The sequence below is a fragment of the Diadema setosum genome, chromosome 21 (assembly GCF_964275005.1).
Source record: "Diadema setosum chromosome 21, eeDiaSeto1, whole genome shotgun sequence".
Lineage (NCBI taxonomy): Eukaryota > Metazoa > Echinodermata > Echinoidea > Diadematoida > Diadematidae > Diadema > Diadema setosum.
The window spans coordinates 31,685,281-31,707,404 of NC_092705.1; the positions used below are offsets into that span (position 1 = coordinate 31,685,281).

At 37.9% G+C, this 22,124-nt stretch overlaps 1 protein-coding gene across 1 annotated transcript in view; it reads left to right on the plus strand.

Annotated features, from left to right (window-relative positions):
- LOC140244601 (glypican-5-like) overlaps nucleotides 1-22,124 on the plus strand; it is a 64,835-nt gene that overhangs the window by 12,504 nt on the left and 30,207 nt on the right. The window contains exon 2 of the mRNA XM_072324223.1: nucleotides 11,578-11,736. Coding sequence (XP_072180324.1) covers nucleotides 11,578-11,736 — 159 coding nt within the window. The remainder of the gene's footprint in view (nucleotides 1-11,577; nucleotides 11,737-22,124) is intronic.

Consider the following 22,124-nt stretch of genomic DNA (forward strand, 5'->3'; position numbering starts at 1 on the left):
AATGGATTGTCTGGATACATGTTTAGAGATGCATTTCATACTTCTCAAGTTATTTTTGTAAGTGTGACAGCATACTTACCATGTTATAGCTCTACAGTGGAGATGTTTTCCTAGTAGATTTTACTAAATTTTGGATACAATCCTGCCATCTGGACCTTTTCCTCATTAAAACATATTGAAGAAGATGTGATCACTTAAACTTTGTTTTCACTTCTGCCATGGCGCATGCATTATATATGTGTGCATATAGTATTGCATAAATAAACATGATCGACAGGCCCGATAATGTGACATACAGTTCTTGTATGGTATGCTGTTTGCAGGTAGTGCCCCGTAAAATGACTCCATTTCAGTGGCTGAACAGAAAAACATGATAAATGTGATTAAAATCACACATGAAATACATTACTAGAAACAGAAAAATATATGTCATCTGCAACCCTTCCATGTTACAGAGACTCCAACCCCAAGTGCCTTCTGATGTGCAGATTCTCCCGCCTGAAACCCATAGCAAACGGGAGACTCCAACTTGATGTGCGCGAAGTTCCTTACGGCCGGGGTCCAGGGCCCGCTTAAGGGCCCTGGAAGCTCTAGGGTTCTAGATGCTCTCTTGTGCTATCTAAGGCTTATTTTTTCAACATGCGATGACAATAAGTAAGAAATCATTTCAAGCGGGAGACACAGAGCCAGCACGGGAGAAATTTAAGGACAAGTTCACCTTCATAGACATGTGGGTTTTGTGAATGCAGCAACATTAGTAGAACACATCAGTGAAAGCTTGGGGAAAATCAGACAATCCGTTCAAAAGTTATGAATTTTTTAAGTATCTGCGCAGTCACTGCTGGATGAGGAGACTACCAAAGTGTATGATGTCACATGCGTACAACGATATAAGGAAAATAAAAAGAGAATTTCATAAAACTTTACTTTTTGAATAAAGTGCACATTTCTTTGACTTGCTACTGACGTATGTTAAGGGTAATATTATTCCCCTTGCCTTCTGAAAGAGAGAAGTTGAGTGTTCTTTTGTTACGCGAGAAAAGTAAAAATATGTTTAATTTTCTTTATACTTTCTTTATGTCGTTGTACTCATGTGACATCACAAGCTATAGTGTTCTTCTCATCCAGTCGTGACTGAGCAAAAACATCAAAAATTCATAACTTTTGAACGGATTGTCAGATTTTCCTCAAACTCTCACTGATGTGTTCTACTAATATTGCTGCATTCACAAAACCCACATGTCTATGAAGGTGAACTTGTCCTTTAAATCTCAAGCGGGAGAACAGGAGAATTTTGCAAAAATGGGTTTTTGGTGGGAGATCATCCGTTGAAAGCGGGAGAGTTGGAGTCTCTGTTGTTATTGTTTGTGAAGGCAACAGGGAGATACTTAGTTACACCCCCTCTCCCATGCTTAGTTACACCCCCTCTCCCATGCTTAGTTACACCCCCTCTCCCATGCTTAGTTACACCCCCTCTCCCATGCTTAGTTACACCCCCTCTCCCATGCTTAGTTACACCCCCTCTCCCATGCTTCTATTTCATACTTAGTTACACCCCTCTCCCATGCTTAGTTACACCCCCTCTCCCATGCTTCTATTTCATACTTAGTTACACCCCCTCTCCCATGCTTAGTTACACCCCCTCTCCCATGCTTCTATTTCATACTTAGTTACACCCCCTCTCCCATGCTTCTATTTCATACTTAGTTACACCCCCTCTCCCATGCTTCTATTTCATACTTAGTTACACCCCCTCTCCCATGCTTCTATTTCATACTTAGTTACACCCCCTCTCCCATGCTTCTATTTCATACTTAGTTACACCCCCTCTCCCATGCTTAGTTACACCATGGAGCTACCAAAGCTCCATGGTTACACCCCCTCTCCCATGCTTCTATTTCATACTTAGTTACACCCCCTCTCCCATGCTTCTATTTCATACTTAGTTACACCCCCTCTCCCATGCTTCTATTTCATACTTAGTTACACCCCCTCTCCCATGCTTCTATTTCATACTTAGTTACACCCCCTCTCCCATGCTTCTATTTCATACTTAGTTACACCCCCTCTCCCATGCTTCTATTTCATACTTAGTTACACCCCCTCTCCCATGCTTCTATTTCATACTTAGTTACACCCCCTCTCCCATGCTTCTATTTCATACTTAGTTACACCCCCTCTCCCATGCTTCTATTTCATACTTAGTTACACCCCCTCTCCCATGCTTCTATTTCATACTTAGTTACACCCCCTCTCCCATGCTTCTATTTCATACTTAGTTACACCCCCTCTCCCATGCTTCTATTTCATACTTAGTTACACCCCCTCTCCCATGCTTAGTTACACCCCCTCTCCCATGCTTAGTTACACCCCCTCTCCCATGCTTCTATTTCATACTTAGTTACACCCCCTCTCCCATGCTTTATTTCATACTTTTCATTGGATAAAGACATTTTCAAGCAATCTTCGTTTCGGCTGAAGGCAGGCTGGTCTCCTGCATCTTGGTAGCAAAGCATTGTGCTGTTATTTGCTCCTACTTCATCCTACCTGTTCCCAAACCGTTTCAGACTATTCATCATTGTTGGATCTCTTCCCGTAACCTCGTCCAGTATTTTCTACAGTGTCCCTTTCAAAATCCACAACAAAACCTTTCTTGTTGGGGAAATAGGAAAGGGGAGTGCTAAAAGTCCTAGGGGAAAACTCAGTTCAATTTAGCTTACAGCATGTTTGATGGAATGCTCCCTTTGCCTCCAATGTACCCATTCTTACTCCCCAACGGAATGTCGACTATTTAGCCGTAGAGCAGGAACATGAAAAGCGCCAAGGCGTCTCGATACTCCTGGTCATTGTGTGGGGCTATCACTGGTGTCATTATAGAGAGGAGATGGGGCTTAATGATGGGAGAGGGAGAAAACAGTGTTACTCCTTACATCTAATGCTGGTTGATGCATTCTATCCACCCACCCCCATGAAGTCCTGTGAGAATATTAACTATCTTGTTATTTTCTATTCTCCAACATGTTTGCTCCTGTAGGATTTCACATACTGTAAGTCCGGCTTTCACTGTTCAGCTAATTTCCAGAGAATGGAAAAGGCTGATAAGCATGCAGTTTGCAATTTGTTATCCATGATAGGTGGAATTTCAACTTGTTTCACAGACTATGGCTTGCTTTCTTCTCAAGCAAGCTATATATGCAAGTATAACTATTGAATTATTTTAAACCTTTGCATGACACTGGTTCCATATTCTTTGCATCTGTCATCAACATAAATTTTATATATGAACTGGGACTTAGGCTTGTAAAACATGAAGTGCAATTCCAAATTATAAAATGGCAGTGATCAATATGTTTAATTCAGATGGAGAGAACGATATACTCAGAGCTGAGGTTTCATTGAAAGCTGATCTAGTTTAGAATAATATCAAGTCATGAAATTGTCAAATTTCCCATGATTTTAAAACCAATGATATTAGATGTAACCACCCGCATACATCTCAATCAGACTGGCAGAGTTGATGATGTAACCATCACACTATAGTCTCCTATTGAACTGTGCACAAATCTTCCCTGAGTTGCCTTTTGACTTAAAATCATGAAGAGTTGTAGATGCATCCTCTGCATCAATTATTGCAGTCTTGGAATAACTCAACACTATTGACTTTTTGTGGAAAAGAGACTAAAGTTTGTAAGTCATTTACCAAAAACAGGACTTTAATAAATGTGGGACGTATATAAACCATTAGAATAGCTTTGAGGTGGTAGTAGGCCCGTTCACACACAAGGGAAAAAGTGAGATTTTTAAAAATCCATTTTCTTATCGCGATCAAAATTTCGAAATTTTTTCCTGTGTGGACAGAAAAATCTGCATCCATCGCGATTGCGATCCAACTCGCACTATTAGTGCGATTTTCAGAAAAACCGCGATTATTTTGCCAAGCGTCGTGTGTGTGAGCGCGATCGAGATTCGGAAATCGGTATTTTTAATCCAATCGTTCGTAGCACGTGTGAAACTCTTTTGGGACCGCGTTGTTTAGCCTCAACTCAATTAGGCATGCAAATGAGACAAAGTGATGATTTTATTACCACATAATTCATAATCATGTGAAGTGTCATGAAATCATTATTTTTGTCAACAATTCATCTGATCAGCACCCCTTCATTTTTTAAACTCATAATTCTTTCATTTTTCAGACTCTACAAAAATCTAATGCAATAGATGTACTGTAAACACAGAAATGTTCGTGTATTTCGTGCTACTTTTGGCTAGTGCAAATTCTAAAACCAGCGAAAATATCTTCACAATTGTATCTGCACGTTTAAGATAGGTTGACTATTGCACAGCGCAAATTCAAGAACCTGCAAATATGTTTTTGAGCCACCCATTTAAAAAAAAAATTGTCCAAAAATATCAATGTTTACAGTATTGTCTGTGGTTGAATTCATGTCTAAAAAGACATTTTAGTGATGATTTGTGCGCAGTGTACCGAGACTCTTGTTGGGCAGTAACACTATTACTTTATTTAGGCCCTAAGTTGCCTTTATATGACTGAACAATCATTCTTTCATCAAATAAGCAAAAACTTTGATGTATTCCATACCTATCTTCTTTTCCTTTCATGGCTCTGTTAGATGGATTCACTAACTGTGTGTGTACAGGTTGTATTTAAGTATGAAGGTTGATACCCACAAAGGTTTCCAGGTTGCATTGATTGGTGTGTACAAGTCATCACCCAGTCATTGAAGAATCCTTGTCTATTCCTGTATCGCATGAGGTTAATTAGACAGTGCGCAGTTGGCAAACATTATTTTATGACACGATGATAATTAACCTCCTGGATATTGCACTGTGCATTGGACTGTGGTAACCAATCATTATCCATTAGTTCTCTTTCTCTCTCTTCCCTCTCAGTAAACCTAAATTACTGGACAGAAGTTTAAATGTTACCACAGTTTCAATCAGTGAAGTAGTTTATAGAGCCTGTTAGATTTTTCTATCCCTTCAAAGCAATACCCCTCCTACAAAGTAAAAACTGTACTGAAAGACAGGGAATGTTTGCATGCATTTCAATCTTTTCACAAGAGGCAAGATTCATGAAATTAAAATTCACATGAAAGTTCTTGTCCACACTATATGCTTTGAATGCTAGTGACAGTTCTTGAAAATTTCTTGCCACAAAAAAGGTTGACAGCTCCAATTCAAGAACATTTTATCCTGCAAAAATACCTTGCTTTACAGTAGCTAGAATTCTTGAGCTAAAATCGAAGGGATAGAGGTAGGCAACCACACAGTTTTCGAATGACAGGATAGTCCAGCATGTGTAACATGAACCAGTTGAAATATACTGTAGTTCTTGTAAAAAAAAAAAAAGAGTGACCTAGAGCTGCAACTTGTGGCAATGAATACCTATACGTGAACAATTCTTAAGTATGGCGTAAATATGCCTGACAGTGCATGTCCTGAAGATGACACATTTCGTGAACTATTTGCAAAGTTGACATGACCAAAAGTGGTCTGTGTGCCACTAAGACTGCATTTATCTAACTTGAGAGAGAGAATCATGTTTCAAAATATGTTTGGAATGATGTTTGCGACGCGTTTAAAACTCGATTCTCAGGGTGCAGCGTTTATTTAACTATCATACAATCAGCAATTCAAGTGTTGTCACTCTGCAGCTGCTTTGCGCGGTTCGACCCAGGAAGTAAAGGTCAACTGTGTACCACCAAACATGCCTCATTATTCACACACAAGGAATGGGTGGAAAACACAACTGGAAACAGCTGGGAGTTGATAGCGCGTTTCAAAATGGCATTGCGTATCTACTGTCAGAAAGGCAATTGTGGTCTCAAACGCATGTCAAAACGCCCTCTGAATTTGAATTCAAATCGGGGCTTCTATACGTGTTTGAACATGTATACATGCAGCTGCATTTATCCCATCCCGAAAATGCCTAAAATTTTTAGCTAAGCGCAGCCTAAGTAGCACACACTGGCATGATGCAAGGCAGGGCAGGTGTCAGGATGGCTTTACGTGAGCTTTTTTTTTTTATATCATTCCATTCTACAAAGCTCTAGATCTCCAGAAGATTAGATTTGGGGAGGTGAAAGAATCAACAAGAACAGTACCAACGGGTGTGCTAACATGCTATTATAATGACGGGGGGAAGTCATGGTAAGCATTCAGAAAAAGCAGAGTAAGGGGAAAGGAATGAACTCCATGTATTCATGAAAATTTGGAAGTGCAGACCAACTCTTCTTTAATTGGTTTTAACTTTTCATTTTTCTCCCCTCAAGGCAGTATCCCTCGTCACTGCCATTTGGACTCATCATGCGCGTGTGTGTGTATTCCACTTCCTTTTCCAGGCAATGTGATTGGAATGTTTGTGAATCATTGGTACTTAATTACAGTATTGTTGAAAATAATACTTCAAGTGAATTGATGGCAATTTTTTTCCCTCTCCTTTTGGCAGCTGCTTCCTTTCGAATTCTATGTGTGTCCAGATATTTTTTTTTCTTTGGTCTCAGACAAGCACAGGGAGGAAAAAAAAGGAAAACTTCATTACAAGCAATTCATGACCCCCACACAAAATTCAATACTCTGAAGCCATGACTCAGAGCTTTTAAGGTTCTACTTTAATGCCGCTTGCTGGCTCTACAGGTTTTTGAATAGCCACATTGATTTGTGTGGGAGACATTCCAGTGGGAATAAGGTGCCTATTACAGGAGAGTGTCAGGACAAAAGACAAAGGAGAGTTTGGCTGACGTCTGTCCTCTGACCGGCCCTGCATCAAGAAAGTTTTTCAAGGGTGCCCAAATCAATAAATACCTTTCCTTATGACCACAGGTTTGGTGAAGTTTGAAAGTATGGTGGAATAAACAACGCCATTTGAAATAACTTTTGGTGAGATCACATGATGTCGCCACATAAAAAAAAAAAAAAAAGATCCAACTATACACACCCAGTGACACATGCTCACGATACACTGGAAATCTCACCATACTTCAGAAAGTGGAAAATGGAAAATGGAAGTTTTCTATCTGCAGGTCTTTCTCATTCAGTTCTTTAAAGGTAGGGAATCCCATTTGCATGCCTTAAATGAAGAGTTGTATAAATACAGTGGTATGTTGAAGAGAGTATCATTTTAGAAACTCCCATAAAGTATTGAAAGTGGAAGGTAACATTTAGTACACTTTTTTGACCGTTAGATTTTGAATTGAATTTTTTTCGGGGCTCACCGTAAATTCCAGTACATTACTCGGCTACGTCTGCAGACCCATGCACTGCATGTGTGTCCATCATGTATATTTTGTGAAGAAAGTTCATCAAAACTTACAAACATTTCTATATACATTCTTGCCACACACTCTATATGTTATTACATCAGCTCTTATACTTTTAGATTTGTGTTTATAGATAAAAAATACGGAAGACTGCAATAAAAAGGCTTAAGTGTGGCTGACACACAGAACTACTGAGTAGTTGGGTTTTGTGCATCATTCAAATTGTAGATAACTGTTGACTTCCAAAATTCTCAGCAGTGGCCTAAACAAGTCCCCTGAGGTTCATATTTAATGTTTTGCTGCATTTTGGGAGGTCTGTAAAAGGTATCCCCTACCTTTAAGCTTCAACACTTTTTTTTTTCATTATCTCCTTTCATTTCCTTTTATGCATCTCTCATTCTCCCCCTCCCCTCTGTGCACTCCTAAGCCCATGGCCTTCCTACAGGCTCTGTCTGTCTTTTACTCTGCCCTTGTTTTCCCTCTGAGGGAGTTGTATTTCCTGTAAGCCCCACAGACCAGGTTAGGTGTGTTCTTGCCTTTGTTGTGCAAGTCATTTTTTCACTTCCCCTGCCTTTGTTACCAACCAGCCCTCCTACCGTCTATTCAACGTCATTATGGTAAGGCGTCAGTCCATACTGAGACCAGAACTGAGTCCTTGTACTGACTAGGCTAGCCTGAACTCAATGGAGAAAAAGCAGTTAGGGAAATGTGCCCCTAAGATAAAATACAGCGAACATTATCATTTGTTTAAGAACTTGGTAATGAGAATATATCAGCCATATATCTTGCATACTCTGAAGAAATGCTGTATACAGTGAACACATAGAGCCTACAGGTTCCATGGCTCCAGAGACCGGTTTACCAACATATTCAAATTTATGGATTATTGTTCTATCCTGAGGTATAGAGCTATTCTGTGAACCGGTACCTCAAAAGATACTTCTAGATACTTGGAAATCAGTTTGTATACACTAGTTGTTGCTATGTCAGGCAAATCTTGGGCATGCTTTCAGGTTGTCAAGAAGAACCAGTGTCAGAAAGGCATCTATACATAAAACATAAAATTTGAATAGTAATATTGTTTGTAAAGTGTTTTTTCTGGGGGGGATAACTCGGAAGCAAGAAAGTCATGCTCTGTTCTAATAGACTATAAAGTTACTAATTCAGTCAAATTCATAAATGTGTCTCTCCTTGACGTCCTAGTAACTAACTTTTCCAACAACCTGTTTCTGATGAATAAAACATCATTACTTGGAATCCACCCTGCATGTACATTCATTGTTGCATTGTCAGGCAAGCCTCTGTAAGCTTTCTGGTTTTCAAAATAACATTTGTGTGTAAAATATGCATAACATTTGAATGTCTTAGTAAACTGGTCTATTCAAGAGAGAAACAATACTAAAGTTGTGGTCAGTGTGCCAAAGTAGCCTATTTAATACATTACACTGCAAAAAGTCCGGTATTAAATATGAAACACCGAGCTGGTGTTAAATTTTCGGTGCTCATTTTTGGTGTTTAATTAACACCTCCTGGTGTCACTTCAATGTATGAAAATGCTTTTTTGACTAGTTACTTGGTTACTGTTTTTCTTGTTGATTTTGAACTTTAACAAAACGCTCAAGAACTTTCCGATAATGTACTTGATTTTGGAAAAAAAGGTGTGAAAACATTTACACCACAGTAACACCAGTTGGTGTGGTCCCTTCCTTATTGAAGCTGGGCGGGTGTTATACCATTGAAATTAACACCAGCAATATCAACTCAACACCATGTGGTGTCAATGTTGAATTAACACCAACGCAGTGTCAGAATATCACCAGCTACAGTGTCAAATTAACACCACCCTAAGTGCCAGGTGAACACCTTTCAACACCATCACAAAATACTTTCAACACCTGTCGGTGTGGTCCTCTATTGACACTTAATCGGTGTTAGATTTAACACCCATGGTGTTAAATCTAACACCGATGTTTTTACAGTGTACTCTTCATTTAATTTAAAGTTGCTGTTGAAGCAACTTCAAATGCAATGTATTTATCATGTAGTTTCCATGACTGACAACGCTTTATTTCTATATACCCACTGCTACACTCATTACTGCACACTTTTCTTTGGTAGGATTAATTGTATGCATAATTTCCATTGTGAATAAATATCTTGTGGAAATGTGTCTAATTTATATGATGACTTCTTGTCAAGGTTAAACAGTTGAAAAAAAATGATGCCTTTGAACAAGTTTTATTGATTTGCCCATTTAAAACTGTGTCTTAATTATCTGATGATTCCTCATAAAATGATGGCAAGTGTATGATGTGATAGTGTGTAATCACTCAGTGAAGGAATGTCGTTGATAAGAGTCATAAAAAACAGGAGTGTGCTTAGTAAGGATCACACAAGGCCCACTCAGACCAGTGATGTGATCGAGAAGTTTCACAGGTCTAACCAGAGCTGTCTAAATTATATTACTTTGTATCTAGATTGAAAAGATTGTACTTGCCACAATTTGTGTGAGAGTATGTGTGTGTCTTCACTCATGGCTCCATAGAGAGAATTAAAGGAGAAAAAAAAGAAGGAAAGTCTATTTTTAGTAAATCTTGAAAGGTCTATGGGCTGACTTCATTCTCACAAACAGTTAGAATTGGAGGATTGTGTTGATCCACATATGCAAGGCGACTTGGTCACCTGCCTTATTCTCTGTTACAGTAAGCTTTGTCTTGGTAAAAAGGACACACAGATCTGGAATAGTGTCTGTGAATGGAGTGCCACATTGTCTGGCAAGAATCAGCTTACTCTTTTTTTTTTTTAGATGATGTATAGGCGAGGTGTCACTTCTGGATGTACTTACTGTCCTACTCTCTTGTTTGTTTGTTTGTTTGTAAACTATGTGTGCATTTTAAATGTGCATTTTTTTAAACCACCTATTTATTTTATTCATGTAAATTATCAATCAAAATCTTGTAGATGGTTACCCAATTTTGGGAAGCATAGTAGGCAAAACAAGTCTGAAATACATTTTAAAGCAAATTGGACTAAGAGAAGTGATCTAGTTTAGACATAATATGTGTCAGTGACATAGTGTAAGTGATGCAATGAAAATCCTCTCACTGAAAACTTGGTTGTTTGGATACGTTCTAATAGCTTCTTTAATAAGTCTATAGGTTTGTAAGGTTGCCTGACAGGTATCATTATGTCCAGATAAACTACATTGCAGTTTTGGTATAGGGAAGATGAATTTGTATTTTGATTTGTATTGGCATGGAGATAGAAAGATACCATGACAAGATGTCCTTGTGTGTGTTTGACATGCTGAGATGAGAGGGAGTAAGTGCTAGTGAAGAGGGAGAATAAGAATGTAGGGGAAATAGATCTGGAGAAACCATAAAAGATTGTTTTTGCAAATAAATATAGAAAAGGATCCAGGGAAAGAATGCATTCTATGTATACCTCCACTGTCTTCATGCCCTGTAGTGCATAACCTTGCTGTGCTTTGGTTCTATTCCACTTTTATTCATCTATTGTGAGAGGGAGAAAGAAGGGGTGATATACAGTAGAACTGTGTGCACACTCAGCTATTGTAACAAAACCTATTAAGGGCCTACATTTATGTACTGTTGTCAGGAGCCTCGGCGCTACATTCCTATTTGAGGGTGGGGTGGGGTGGGGTGGGGATGAGGGGTATTCATGGTAATTTGTGGCCACCATGTCTAAACTGACTCCTATTTCACTGTATTTCTTCGATGTTAGAATGTATGGAAGAAAAACTGGTTTGATAAAAGATTGATGGAAGAGCATGCTCTGTGCTGCATACTTTTTTTTTTTTTTTTTTTTTTTTTTTAGCCCTCTAGTACTTTAAGTTCATTGTAGAGCTCATTTTGATATAAGTCAGTATCAAGTTGTTTTTAAAGAGCAGAAGAATGTTAAGACTAAGATGTGGTTAGAACTATAGAAATCTTAGTCACAGAGGTTTTGATGTTGGTATGATTCAGTTTTACTGTAGGGTAAACCAAAGTTCTATTAGTTAGTAGACTTTCTTCAGTCTGTTTGGTACATGTGTATCTTACTGGCTGGCCATGATTGATTCTGAGCGAAAGTCAAAGTGACAATGTTGATGTAAACTTCTTGTTTCTGTAACATATGAACAACTAATGACAGGTAAACAGACACATGATGTATTTTATTGTGAATGGAAAATATATTGTAATCTAAGTACCTTGTAAATTTCATGAATCTATCCCGAGAAGAAATTCCTGTATGTGTTTCTAAGCTTTGATCTTTATGTTTTTCTCGCCCTCTGCAGCACAAGATCTGAGAGTGTGTAGGACAGGAATGTCATGCTGTACCAGAGCGTTAGAGAGAGAACTCGTTCATCAGGCCAAGCACGACTTTCAAATCAGCTTACAGACGTCAACGACATATCTCAAATACACGCTAGCATCAAGTGCAGTAGATTTTAGAAGTGAGTATCTATGTTGCAGATATGCAGCAAGAGCAATCAGTATTTTTCTTATCATTGCTCATGAAATTTTGTTCAATAAAGAAAAACAACTCCATTTCTGTGGTATTCTTTTTGACTTTTTTTTTAGTGTATAGAGAAATAATGCATCCAATCTTAAAAGACCTGTGCATAGTTATGTCCAGAATAATATTCATTGAATAGAAATTTGTTTCAGATTCAGTTTGGATGTAGCTCAAATGCAATAATCCTTTTTATCATTGTGAAGTAAACTATTACTGATGAGAATCAGATAGTCAAAATTGGGATCCTGGACTATATTGCTATTGTGTGCAACACTCTTAACACATCCGAGTCAGAACTGATCCGGAACTGGGTCCGTTGGGGTCACACACCATTGCGGGTTAGAAATGACAAGGAATGGGGTCAGATATGACCCATTCAGAGTCATGAATTGGGTCAGGGTGACCCAATTCGGCGTCTTCATGACCAAATTCCAAGTCATTTTTGACCCGGAATGGTGTGTGACCCCAATGGACCCAGTTCCTGGTCAGTTCTGACTCGGATGTTTTAAGAGTGAAAGACACTTCACATATCTGCTATGTGACATGAACTTTCTTGTGTATTTTATGTGGAAATCAATAAATGTTTTTGACATATTCTTAGGTCTTTAATTCAAAGTTTCTCATGCATCATATGAGATTGTTCTGAATTGAATCCATTAACTCATCAATCTTATACTGACATCAAGCAAGTGGAAACAAAATATATGCGAGTTCAGATTGTGCCCAAAATGAATGATATGCTGTTCTTTTTTTTTTATAGAGTTCATTGAGACAAAGTCGATCATATTCTGGAGATTAATGAATGTAAAGAATACATTGCACAGAAGTAATATACATGAATGCTTCATATGCAGGCATTGTATGCCTGTGTTATTGAGTTGTAACCGGATGAGAGGGATCATCGTGTATGAAATAAAGACAGTAAAATTCACTCATAATGGTGGAAGTGTAGAATATAAGCCTTACACACAGATGGCAGGGAAATGGTGCTCCTTTAACTCTGTCATTGCTGTCGGTAACAAGTGTTTCACAATGTCTGAGATGTTTGGAGCTGCTGGTGCTTTGAGGGTTAATTCTGAGCTTCAGGCAATGCAAAAAGTGTAGACATACAGGGGGCAGGAGGGACATATGTTTGCATTAGGGGTTCATACCAGGTATCGTTTACTGCCCGTAAAAGGTGATGGCAAGAGAAAAAAAAAGTGTTTGTTGATTGGATTATTAAGATTACATTCTGGTTGATTAGATTAAGTCTGTTTGTCCGTCTGGAGATGTAGACTATAGTGATTAAAAGAATGAAAGGGAGAGAGAGAGAACTCTCCTTAATAGTGTTCTGCTTTACTTCCCGCCATCTTCATTCTACTGCTTTGTAACCTGTCTGCTTCCAAACAAGCCATCAATCATTTAAAGGAGATTTTGTCTTGTGGAAAAAGTTTTTGGATGTTTTCATTTCTCTTTTCTCTTATATATTTATTATTTCCCTTTGTTGTCATAGTTTTCAGTGTCTACATGCACAAAGTGTCTTGTTTTGAAGTATGGTTCCACTAGTCAGTCAAATTCTGGTTGTCATGGGTAGGAAAGGATGTTTGATTTCAATCTATTCCCTTTTTTTTAAGTTCATGTCATTCCACATTTCAGATAACTTTGAAGATTAGAGTAAAATCTGGCTAAAATGATTGTAGAAAATAAACATCCAAAATGTCAATTATAGAATATTCAAGTTTGCTTGTTTCACTTGCTTAGAATCTATTGTACTTTAACAGTTGCTGTATGAATGTAATTTCAAGTTCAAGTTACCTATTTCATCTCCAATAAAATATAGACAATGAAATGTTTGAATACACATAATGACACAAAATGTTGTTGTGTTTTAAAGAAAAGAAGAGAGAGAAAATTGGGCCCTATAAAACAATTTATCCCATAACACAAACTCAGTACAAGGATGTATAAAAAAAATGAAGAAACTGTGAACTGAGAAATAAATATAAATTATGTGGTATATCTTCTGACAAATTCCGAAACAAAGTTGTTGAAAATGGAGAGGACTGCTGAAAAGCAGGGCTTGTAGTTTGTAGTCCCCTCTTCTAATTTATCATTATCTGTTATAAGAAACAGTGAAATCAGTCAAAACCATCGGATGGAATAATGATGTCATCTCTTCACAATGCTCTTTCATATTGATTTGTTCATTAACTTTTATGAGAATCACATTTATGGCCAATAATTTAGCTATTGCAGCCCCTACTAAGCCATTGTAACCTTTTACTCATATGACAAGATACACATCTGTATGACTTTTATTTCTTCAGTTCATTTCAAAAGAGCACATTTAGCAAAGATTTTGTTTCATAGTGTAATTGTGTAGAGGACCTTATTTGCCATATACTACAAAATTTTTGATGAAAACCTGGCTACGTTTGACCCCAAATACAACTTTCTCTGTTGAGTGCAATATACACTGTATAAAAGGTTTAACATTCTCAAGAGAGACTCTGCAAGCTCTGGCCCTCAAAGTCAGACAACATAAGAGACAATTTGAAGAAGGTGTAGGCCTACATCTTATTTGAGAAAACATTGATGATAATCAGGAACACATACTGCATCTTCATGACTGCTAATATTTTCTCTATGAAGGTTTCAACACTGGATATGGGTATAACTCCTATGTATTGAGTATGAGGAGAAAATGCCATGGGAGGAGTCGAGTTGCTAATGTCAACAAGACAGCACACAGTAGGTCCTGCCTCGGACAAGCTGGCTGGTTGCTGTGGGCAACCTTTGTCTGTCTGTCTGTCTGTTATTGACAATATGACAGTGGTCTCTTATTGCAACTGTAACACTGGTTACAGCATAAATCTGAATTTGTGTTTTGTTTGTGTTTGCTAATTATGGCTTTGTTTTGATAAGTATCAGATGATTTGCATCACAGGACAGCTGTTGGTGTAATTGTAAGTGGGCAAAATACATCTTGAGACATGCTGCAATGGAAGATATCAAAATTCAAGCAATTTTGAGAAAATAAGCCTGAAGGTGGCCAGGGGAGTCTTTGTCATCATTGGTGCCTTCTTTCCTGCATTTTTATAATCACAACGTGTAGATACACCTGTTTATCTCACATGATGATCTTCTACATTATTTCATAACAGTTTGAATGACACACGACTGGAACATGAATTACAATACAATTGTATTATATGCGAGAAGTCTTCTAATAAAAAAAAAAATGAAAGCACAAAATAAGTAAAGCTTGGGAATAGAAGGTGCTCTCCTCTCTTTCTGATGATTTTGTACACAAATTTCTTTCATGCATTCTCATTATTTATACTTTGCCTACAAAAAGCACAAAATTTCAAACTTTTCATTCCCTGTTGATCCATGGTGAACTCTCTTCTTTCCTCTTTCTTTCTGTCTTTCTGTCTTTCTTTCTTTCTGTCTTTTTTTCTTTTTCTAGCTGTTGGAATGGCCAACATTCAATGGTACAATTTACGGTTACCAAGAAGCACAATAGAAAAAGAAAGCTGCCAAACAATTGGCACTTCCCAAGGCACGCCACGATAATCAACATTTTAGCCTGCAGTGTGGATTACAATTACCTACCTTTTGAAGGCTAGAACTCTTCCAACAAATATTTCCCCTTTCTTGTGTCTGCCATGATGTAGTGCAATAGCCCACCCCTTCCCTTTTAATCCTCATACTTTCTGATCTCTGACCCCTAGCTTGGTGTGAGAAGGAGCAGCCATTTTCATTCTGGGTGTTTGCTGTATTCATTTCCTTTCTCCCTCTCCATCTCCTGGTTTTTTCTCTCTTTCTCTTTCTTACTTTCTCAAGCTCATACCACTTTCCCCACCATTTACATCCCATAAATTATTTTGACCTTTAGCCAATTTCTTTTCTTTACTTCCATGGATGGGGATGTCGGGCTGCAAGAAAGCAAGCCAGTAAAATACCATATGATATGCATTGGTAAATTTCTTCAGCTATTTCAATTTTGGAATGTGATGTTTGCATAAAGGTATTAAATCAAGACGAAAGGAAGCTTGTTACATTCTAGGGACTTTTGCAGGTCAGTGGGCAATGGCATAAATCAGGTCAGGGAACTCAGGAATGACATCATGGTATAGTGTGTTGTTTTTATCCTCATTGCTGATGTTGTGTGTATCACAAGTTTACTATTACTGGTTAGTAGATCAAGTGCTGCAGCTGGAATTGTCAGTTGTACATTGATGTTTTGTAAGGTTTTTTTTTTTTTCTTTCCATCATGAGTGACAAAACCTTTTCTGTACACTCAGATAAAGGAAGTCTTAGGGTACATCCTCATCCCACGTAGAGACGCATCAGGAACACGGTGGTTTAGTAGATAAAGACAGGTCCTAAAACAGGAGGCCCTGGGTTCATATGCTATATGGTCCTGGAGGGATCCCTGGGCAGTATGTTTCACCCATCATATCCCCAGCTATATAGACCTGAATGATAGAAACAAAATGGGAAGATGCCAGGTGGGGTCATAATCGTACTGGCAGTCCCTGGTAGTGGTATGGAAGAACAATGAAAATTAAACCTGGTCCTATTGCATAAAAAGTTGCAATCAAACATGTCAGACAGTCAAACATAAGTCATATATCAGCCAATCAGATTCCAGTATTTGGAGACTTATGATTGATTTCCTTACTTATGTTTGATTATCATCGCATTATCATTTATAGTCTATACTGTCATCCATGGGTCAGTATGGCATAAGAGGGTCAGCTGGAGCTAGAGACTGGTCAGGATGAATGTGTCTGGTCTCTTGACCAACAGAACGTGAGTGACCAACAGAACGCGAGTTCACAGGTCACATTTCTCAGCTGAGCCAGAATGCACATAATGTTGACATGCATTATGAGTGTACACACTTAGGCCCTACATTTCACACAAGAGCAGTTGAGATGAATGGATGTACAGCAAGTGAATGACAGTGACTTATGCTTGCAATTTATATTTATTTCTATTTCTATTTGTATGTATTTTTGTTCTTATTGCAAATTCTGGAGTATTGCTCAAAGAGTGCCAGTAAGTGAATATGTGGGTTTACTAATGTGCTGCATTGAAAAAAGTGAATGTGTTTCCTTGTTGACATCATAACAAGCTATTTATTTACGTTGATGTAGGGCAATTTGTCAATCACTTGCTATTTAGATTCTAGTTGCTAGTAGTAGTAGTAGTAGTAGTAGTAGTAGTAGTAGTAGTAGTAGTAGTAGTAGTAGTAGTAGTAGTTGTACCCAGTACAAATAATAACAGTAATACTCATGATATTATAGGGGCCTATATAGCGTTCATGATACTTCTGACTGCTGGGAAAGTGAATATAGAAAACAGAATGAACAAGTAGGTCTGACATCTACATGTCATAACCACATTAGACAACTGGAAGATACGACAAAACTTACAACTAATACTTCCTACTTCATGTATTAACTGCATGTCGATATGTGGAATCCAGTCTCTATGCATCAGTGGTTGCTTTGTTGGATTAGTTTTGGGTATGATTTCTGGTTGTCTCGATCATCCTTTGTTGAAAGCATATTAAGATTCAAGTGTTATTTATAAATGGTCTTTTGAACTCCTTGTTTCACTTTCAGCTTGTTTTGTCTTGTTTTGTTTTGTTTTGTTTTGTTTTTCCTAAGAGGGAATCTCTGTCTAATTATCAAATAGACTGCATTTTCAAAACATTTTTTTTTTCTTTTTTTAAATCAAGACTGGTACAGATAGTATGGATGTAAATGTATATTAGAGCAGAAGATGGCAGATGTATTCATCTTTTTTTTGTGTGTGTGGTCCCATTGAAAATGATACCACATGTATTCTTACCATTCAGGAAGCACTGCCATTCTACCTCTCAATGGAATCTGTTCTGAATTTAGCAGGGGATATATGGCATTTATCTGTCATCATGTTCCAGTCACCCATGGGGATGTTGTGTTGACAGTGAGTTTTCCCCCTCAGATGAAAATAAACCATAAACTAAGGGGAGTTTGAAATCAAAAGATAAATGGACAAAACCCGCTTCTTTCCTAACTTCCAAAGTAGGGAATATGAAGAGGAGAAGGTATCCCATCAGATGAGGCCATGTGAATATACAGTTTAGTTTCCTGGAGCATCATCATTGCTAAGAGAAAACTGTTAGGATTGATTTGTGTTCTATAACACAAATTTAATTAATTTCTATTTGTGGTCTATGAAACATATATTTTCTTTTGTTTGAAAGATACAGTTATATACAGATAATTTCTAGTTTTAATTTTACATTTGCATACTGATGAAGATTGAGGGATGTTCGTATGGATTTCCTTCTTGTACTCTTTCATCTACATTATTACAAGATTGATGAGAAAGAGGAAATATAAACAGCAGGTAGGAAAAAATACTAATAGCAATGTTACAATTGTTTCCTCTTTACACACAAAAAAGAGACCCTATTTGAATGCAAAGGCAAAAATGTGTTCAATGTCATTGTGAAAACATGCTAGTTATCATGGAAACTGGATATTGACACTAAAATCTGATCAACATAAATGTGAAAGGTGAAAGAAAAGATTGGATCGTGATACAAATATTTAGTTCAAAATCTAGCTTAATTGATGTACATTGTATGTGAATTACCCTAATGTGTATTACCAGTTGCTGCTTGTGTAAGAAAATGGCAAAGCATCACAAGTAGTTCAGCTGATGCGTAGAATTCCTTAGCGTCATTAACCCTGACTGATTAGTCTTTGTATGCAGACATGATCTTAAAAGCTGAATTCATTTCTTCTATTTTGATTCATTTTATGCTTCACAAAATGTGACATTGTCAATGTACATCTCTGCAGACTGCTTGAGGATACAGTGCATTATATTTCAGAGTATTGCTTATATCTGGATGCATGGTTTATAATCTTAGTTGGGACACAAGCTGAATACAGCACAAGAGTGCAGTTTATCTGTAGTTAAAGTTCAAAACAGACATTTTTTTCTACTTGCCAATTAAAGAACTATGGTCACAGGGTTTTAGTCAGTCTATTGTCAGTGCACTCACCAAGGATTGGTTAGAGCAAAATGTCATTTTTCCAAGTTCACCAATAAATTTGGTAAAATCAAGCAAAACCTTCACACTTTCTCTAAGATTGGACAAAAAGAAAGAGATATAACTGTTGAATTATAAACTTGAGCTAATGATGCATTTTCATGAAACAAAGACAGTGGTCACCACAGTACTAGCAAATAAAATTGAGCAATAATATTGGTCTCTCACTAGTCTAGGAACCTTATTTACATTAGTCATGACAGTCAGGCATTGTATGACAATCAGTTATGAAGTGGAAGCTTTCCTACTTGTTTGTACACGGCAGACAAATGCAGTACTTTTGCTTCGGATTGAATGAATTTGAATAAAATGACATTGAACAGAACACAGGGATGAGATTCAATGCTCAGATTTGGCAAGAGCAGGCATCCCATCTTTTTCAGTGTGATAATTGAAAGAAAAAAAAATGCTGGAATGGTAGTTGATTTTCAACCATCTCAGGCTGGTTTTGAGTGAATGTGGGGATTGACGAGTCATTTCTAAGCCTGTGAGTATTATCCAGCCCCACTGTAAGTCATTTACTGAGATCAAATAGCACTGAGGCAGCATGAATTTGATGCTGAGGGAACAGCATTTTGCTGTTTGATTTCATATCAGAAAAGGAAATGAAGGGAAGATTTGTATGCAGGTCAATGGCAAACCTGTGACGCCATTAAATCATGACTTCATCTAATTTGATTGTGTGGTAGTTACTGTAGAGCGGCTGGAAGCTATGGTCTCAAATCCTCTAGAGCAGCATCCCAAAGATTTTTTTTAGAGAAGTCGAGTGGGTTCTGAAGCCTTAGTAATGCCTGAGAAATGCCCTGTCGATTTCCCATTGGTTGCGTGCAGATTTTCGTCAAAACTTGGTAAAATTGGAGGAGCGATACTTCTAGATGCGACATCCGGGCAGTTACCGAGTGATCATTCTCCGATAATCAAACGATCTCCTACTGGCCACTGGCCTGCTAGTGATCGATAGGGCACCTTGCGGTGTCTCGGTGTCTCGTAGCAAGGAGCTTTAGAAGCTCCTTGCTTGTAGGTGTACCAGTAGCTGGCTGTCAGTCCGTCTCACTATTATAGTGACCTGGGTGTGACTGCTTCTTGGCCATCAACAACACTTTTGCTCTGTATCTGAGTGACTTTCAAAATCTCATGAAATGAATACTGTATACTGTTGAAATTCTCACAGAAGGTAGTTTAGATATCAAATTTTGTTGTTATTGAGCAAACATTAAGCAGTTATCCTGGCTTGGTTGCCTATGACTTTATCATGATGACATGGTGGGAGGTCAGTCACAGAGAAGAGAGTCACAGAGAAAGAAGAAACATAGTGACAATTGAAAGCATTTATTGCTTGTCAACAAACAAGACTTGATAAGAGTTGCTGTGGACTGGTAGAATGACATTGGGCCGGGTTACATTATCTGAAAATCTTCACTTGTTGGATGCTCAGCTCATTTTATTACTGACACATATCCAATAATCTGAGCATGGGAAAGTGAGTAATGTCATAGGACAAGCAGATTGATATCATGGAGCTAGTAGCTCCATACATATTTGAAGTCATTTTCCATGACCTTTATTACCCAGATATGCGTATTATGCTGTCACTCATGGTGTACCACCAGTATTGTTATGGATTCAATTTTGATTCTGTACCATACCAGCTGTCTTACTTGCCACAGAAAGAAAGGCAGTCATTAATCATGTCAGAGTTTTTCCCCCCTTTCTCTTCAGTGAAAAAAAATCTCTTGAACAGAAGTCTGCAAATCCTAGCTTAATCTTTGCTGCAATTATTCCATAACAGTAAAAACCGGTGCCAGCTCATAAACATATTTGAATAAACAAAGTATCACAATTGGAAAGAAAAGAATTCCTGACTGCATAACAGAGGTTAGGTATTAATGTATCCTGTGCTGTCAAAATTGTATGCCCACACAACTTAGGTGACATCACTCTACGAATGGCATGGAAAGGAAATCTATAAGCCTTTGAACAAGACTAATCCCCAGTAAATGTTTTCAGCAGTGTGTCTGTGTGAGTGACAGAGTAGTTTGTAGATTGTTGAGGACATCACCAGAGGAGAAAGGCTCATCTTCCCCCACCCCCTCCACAGATGTCTGGAGTTGAACTTCAACCATGACAAATTGGTAGATTGGTGATCACAAGAGACAAACAAGATCAACCAAGTCCTCAGCATTAGTGGCTTCAATCAGCAAAGTGAAAATTAAAATTGATTGCTCTCATTGGTTTCAAGGAAAATCAATGTTTTGTTCAGCTCTCTGCCTGTCACATGTGTGATATCAGCCTCTTACGATGAGGTTTCCTCTATTGGTATGCTAATCACACATTGGGTAGTGAAGCTGCCATAGGTAAGCGGTGCCCTATGACTAAAACAAAGTTGTGCCAAGCTGATATATATAGGCAGCATGAAAGCATGTTTTCCCCCCTCATATTCCAAACTCTTGTCAGAGGTTGCTATGAAAGTAACTGCAAACATATTCTGTAAAATTCTGTTGTTGGTGGTGTTGTTATCCAATACAAGTGCTAACTTTACTTGTCAGTGGTTGAAATTTCAATTTCTGGTCATGTGACTCTACTTGGGTGCATACAAACATGAGGATTTGATATGTAGTTACCTGTTATTTTCCCTTTCTACCTGTTTGGTTTTCCATTTCCTTTCTCCATCTAGGTGGTACTGTAAAACTAGAAACATTTGTGGCATGAAACTTTTGCAAATTGGTGGAGCCAAGACAGCCAGGTGCCTTTTTTGAGACAGAAGAAACTTTCATGAACTGCCAGCCATGAAAAAAAAAGAAGAAAAATATGAGTATACTGTTGTGTACTGCATTCAATGCATTGTTTAGACAAAAACTTTCAAATGCTTTTTACTATTGGGTGCTTGTGAAAATTTCAAAAGTCTCATGCACAATTTTCTGGGTTTGCAATATACCAGCTGCAAAGACAGAAAGTTCAGTGGATTGGCTGAATGACAAATTGACAATGGATAAATACACAATCCAGGGTGTTTTGTTTGAAGTTCATCCTGATGTGTAAATGAAATCTTGTTCTGTTATGATCAATTTCACTTCATCTTGGTTTCTTTGAGAGTGGCTGGATGAATGACAGAGTCATCTTAGTCAGACCTACACACAGTTCTGTGGTGGACACATTGGGAAAAGTGTCATGTGATTTGTTTAGAGACAGGTACATTAAGCCCCCGGTCCTGGAATGCAATGGATTTC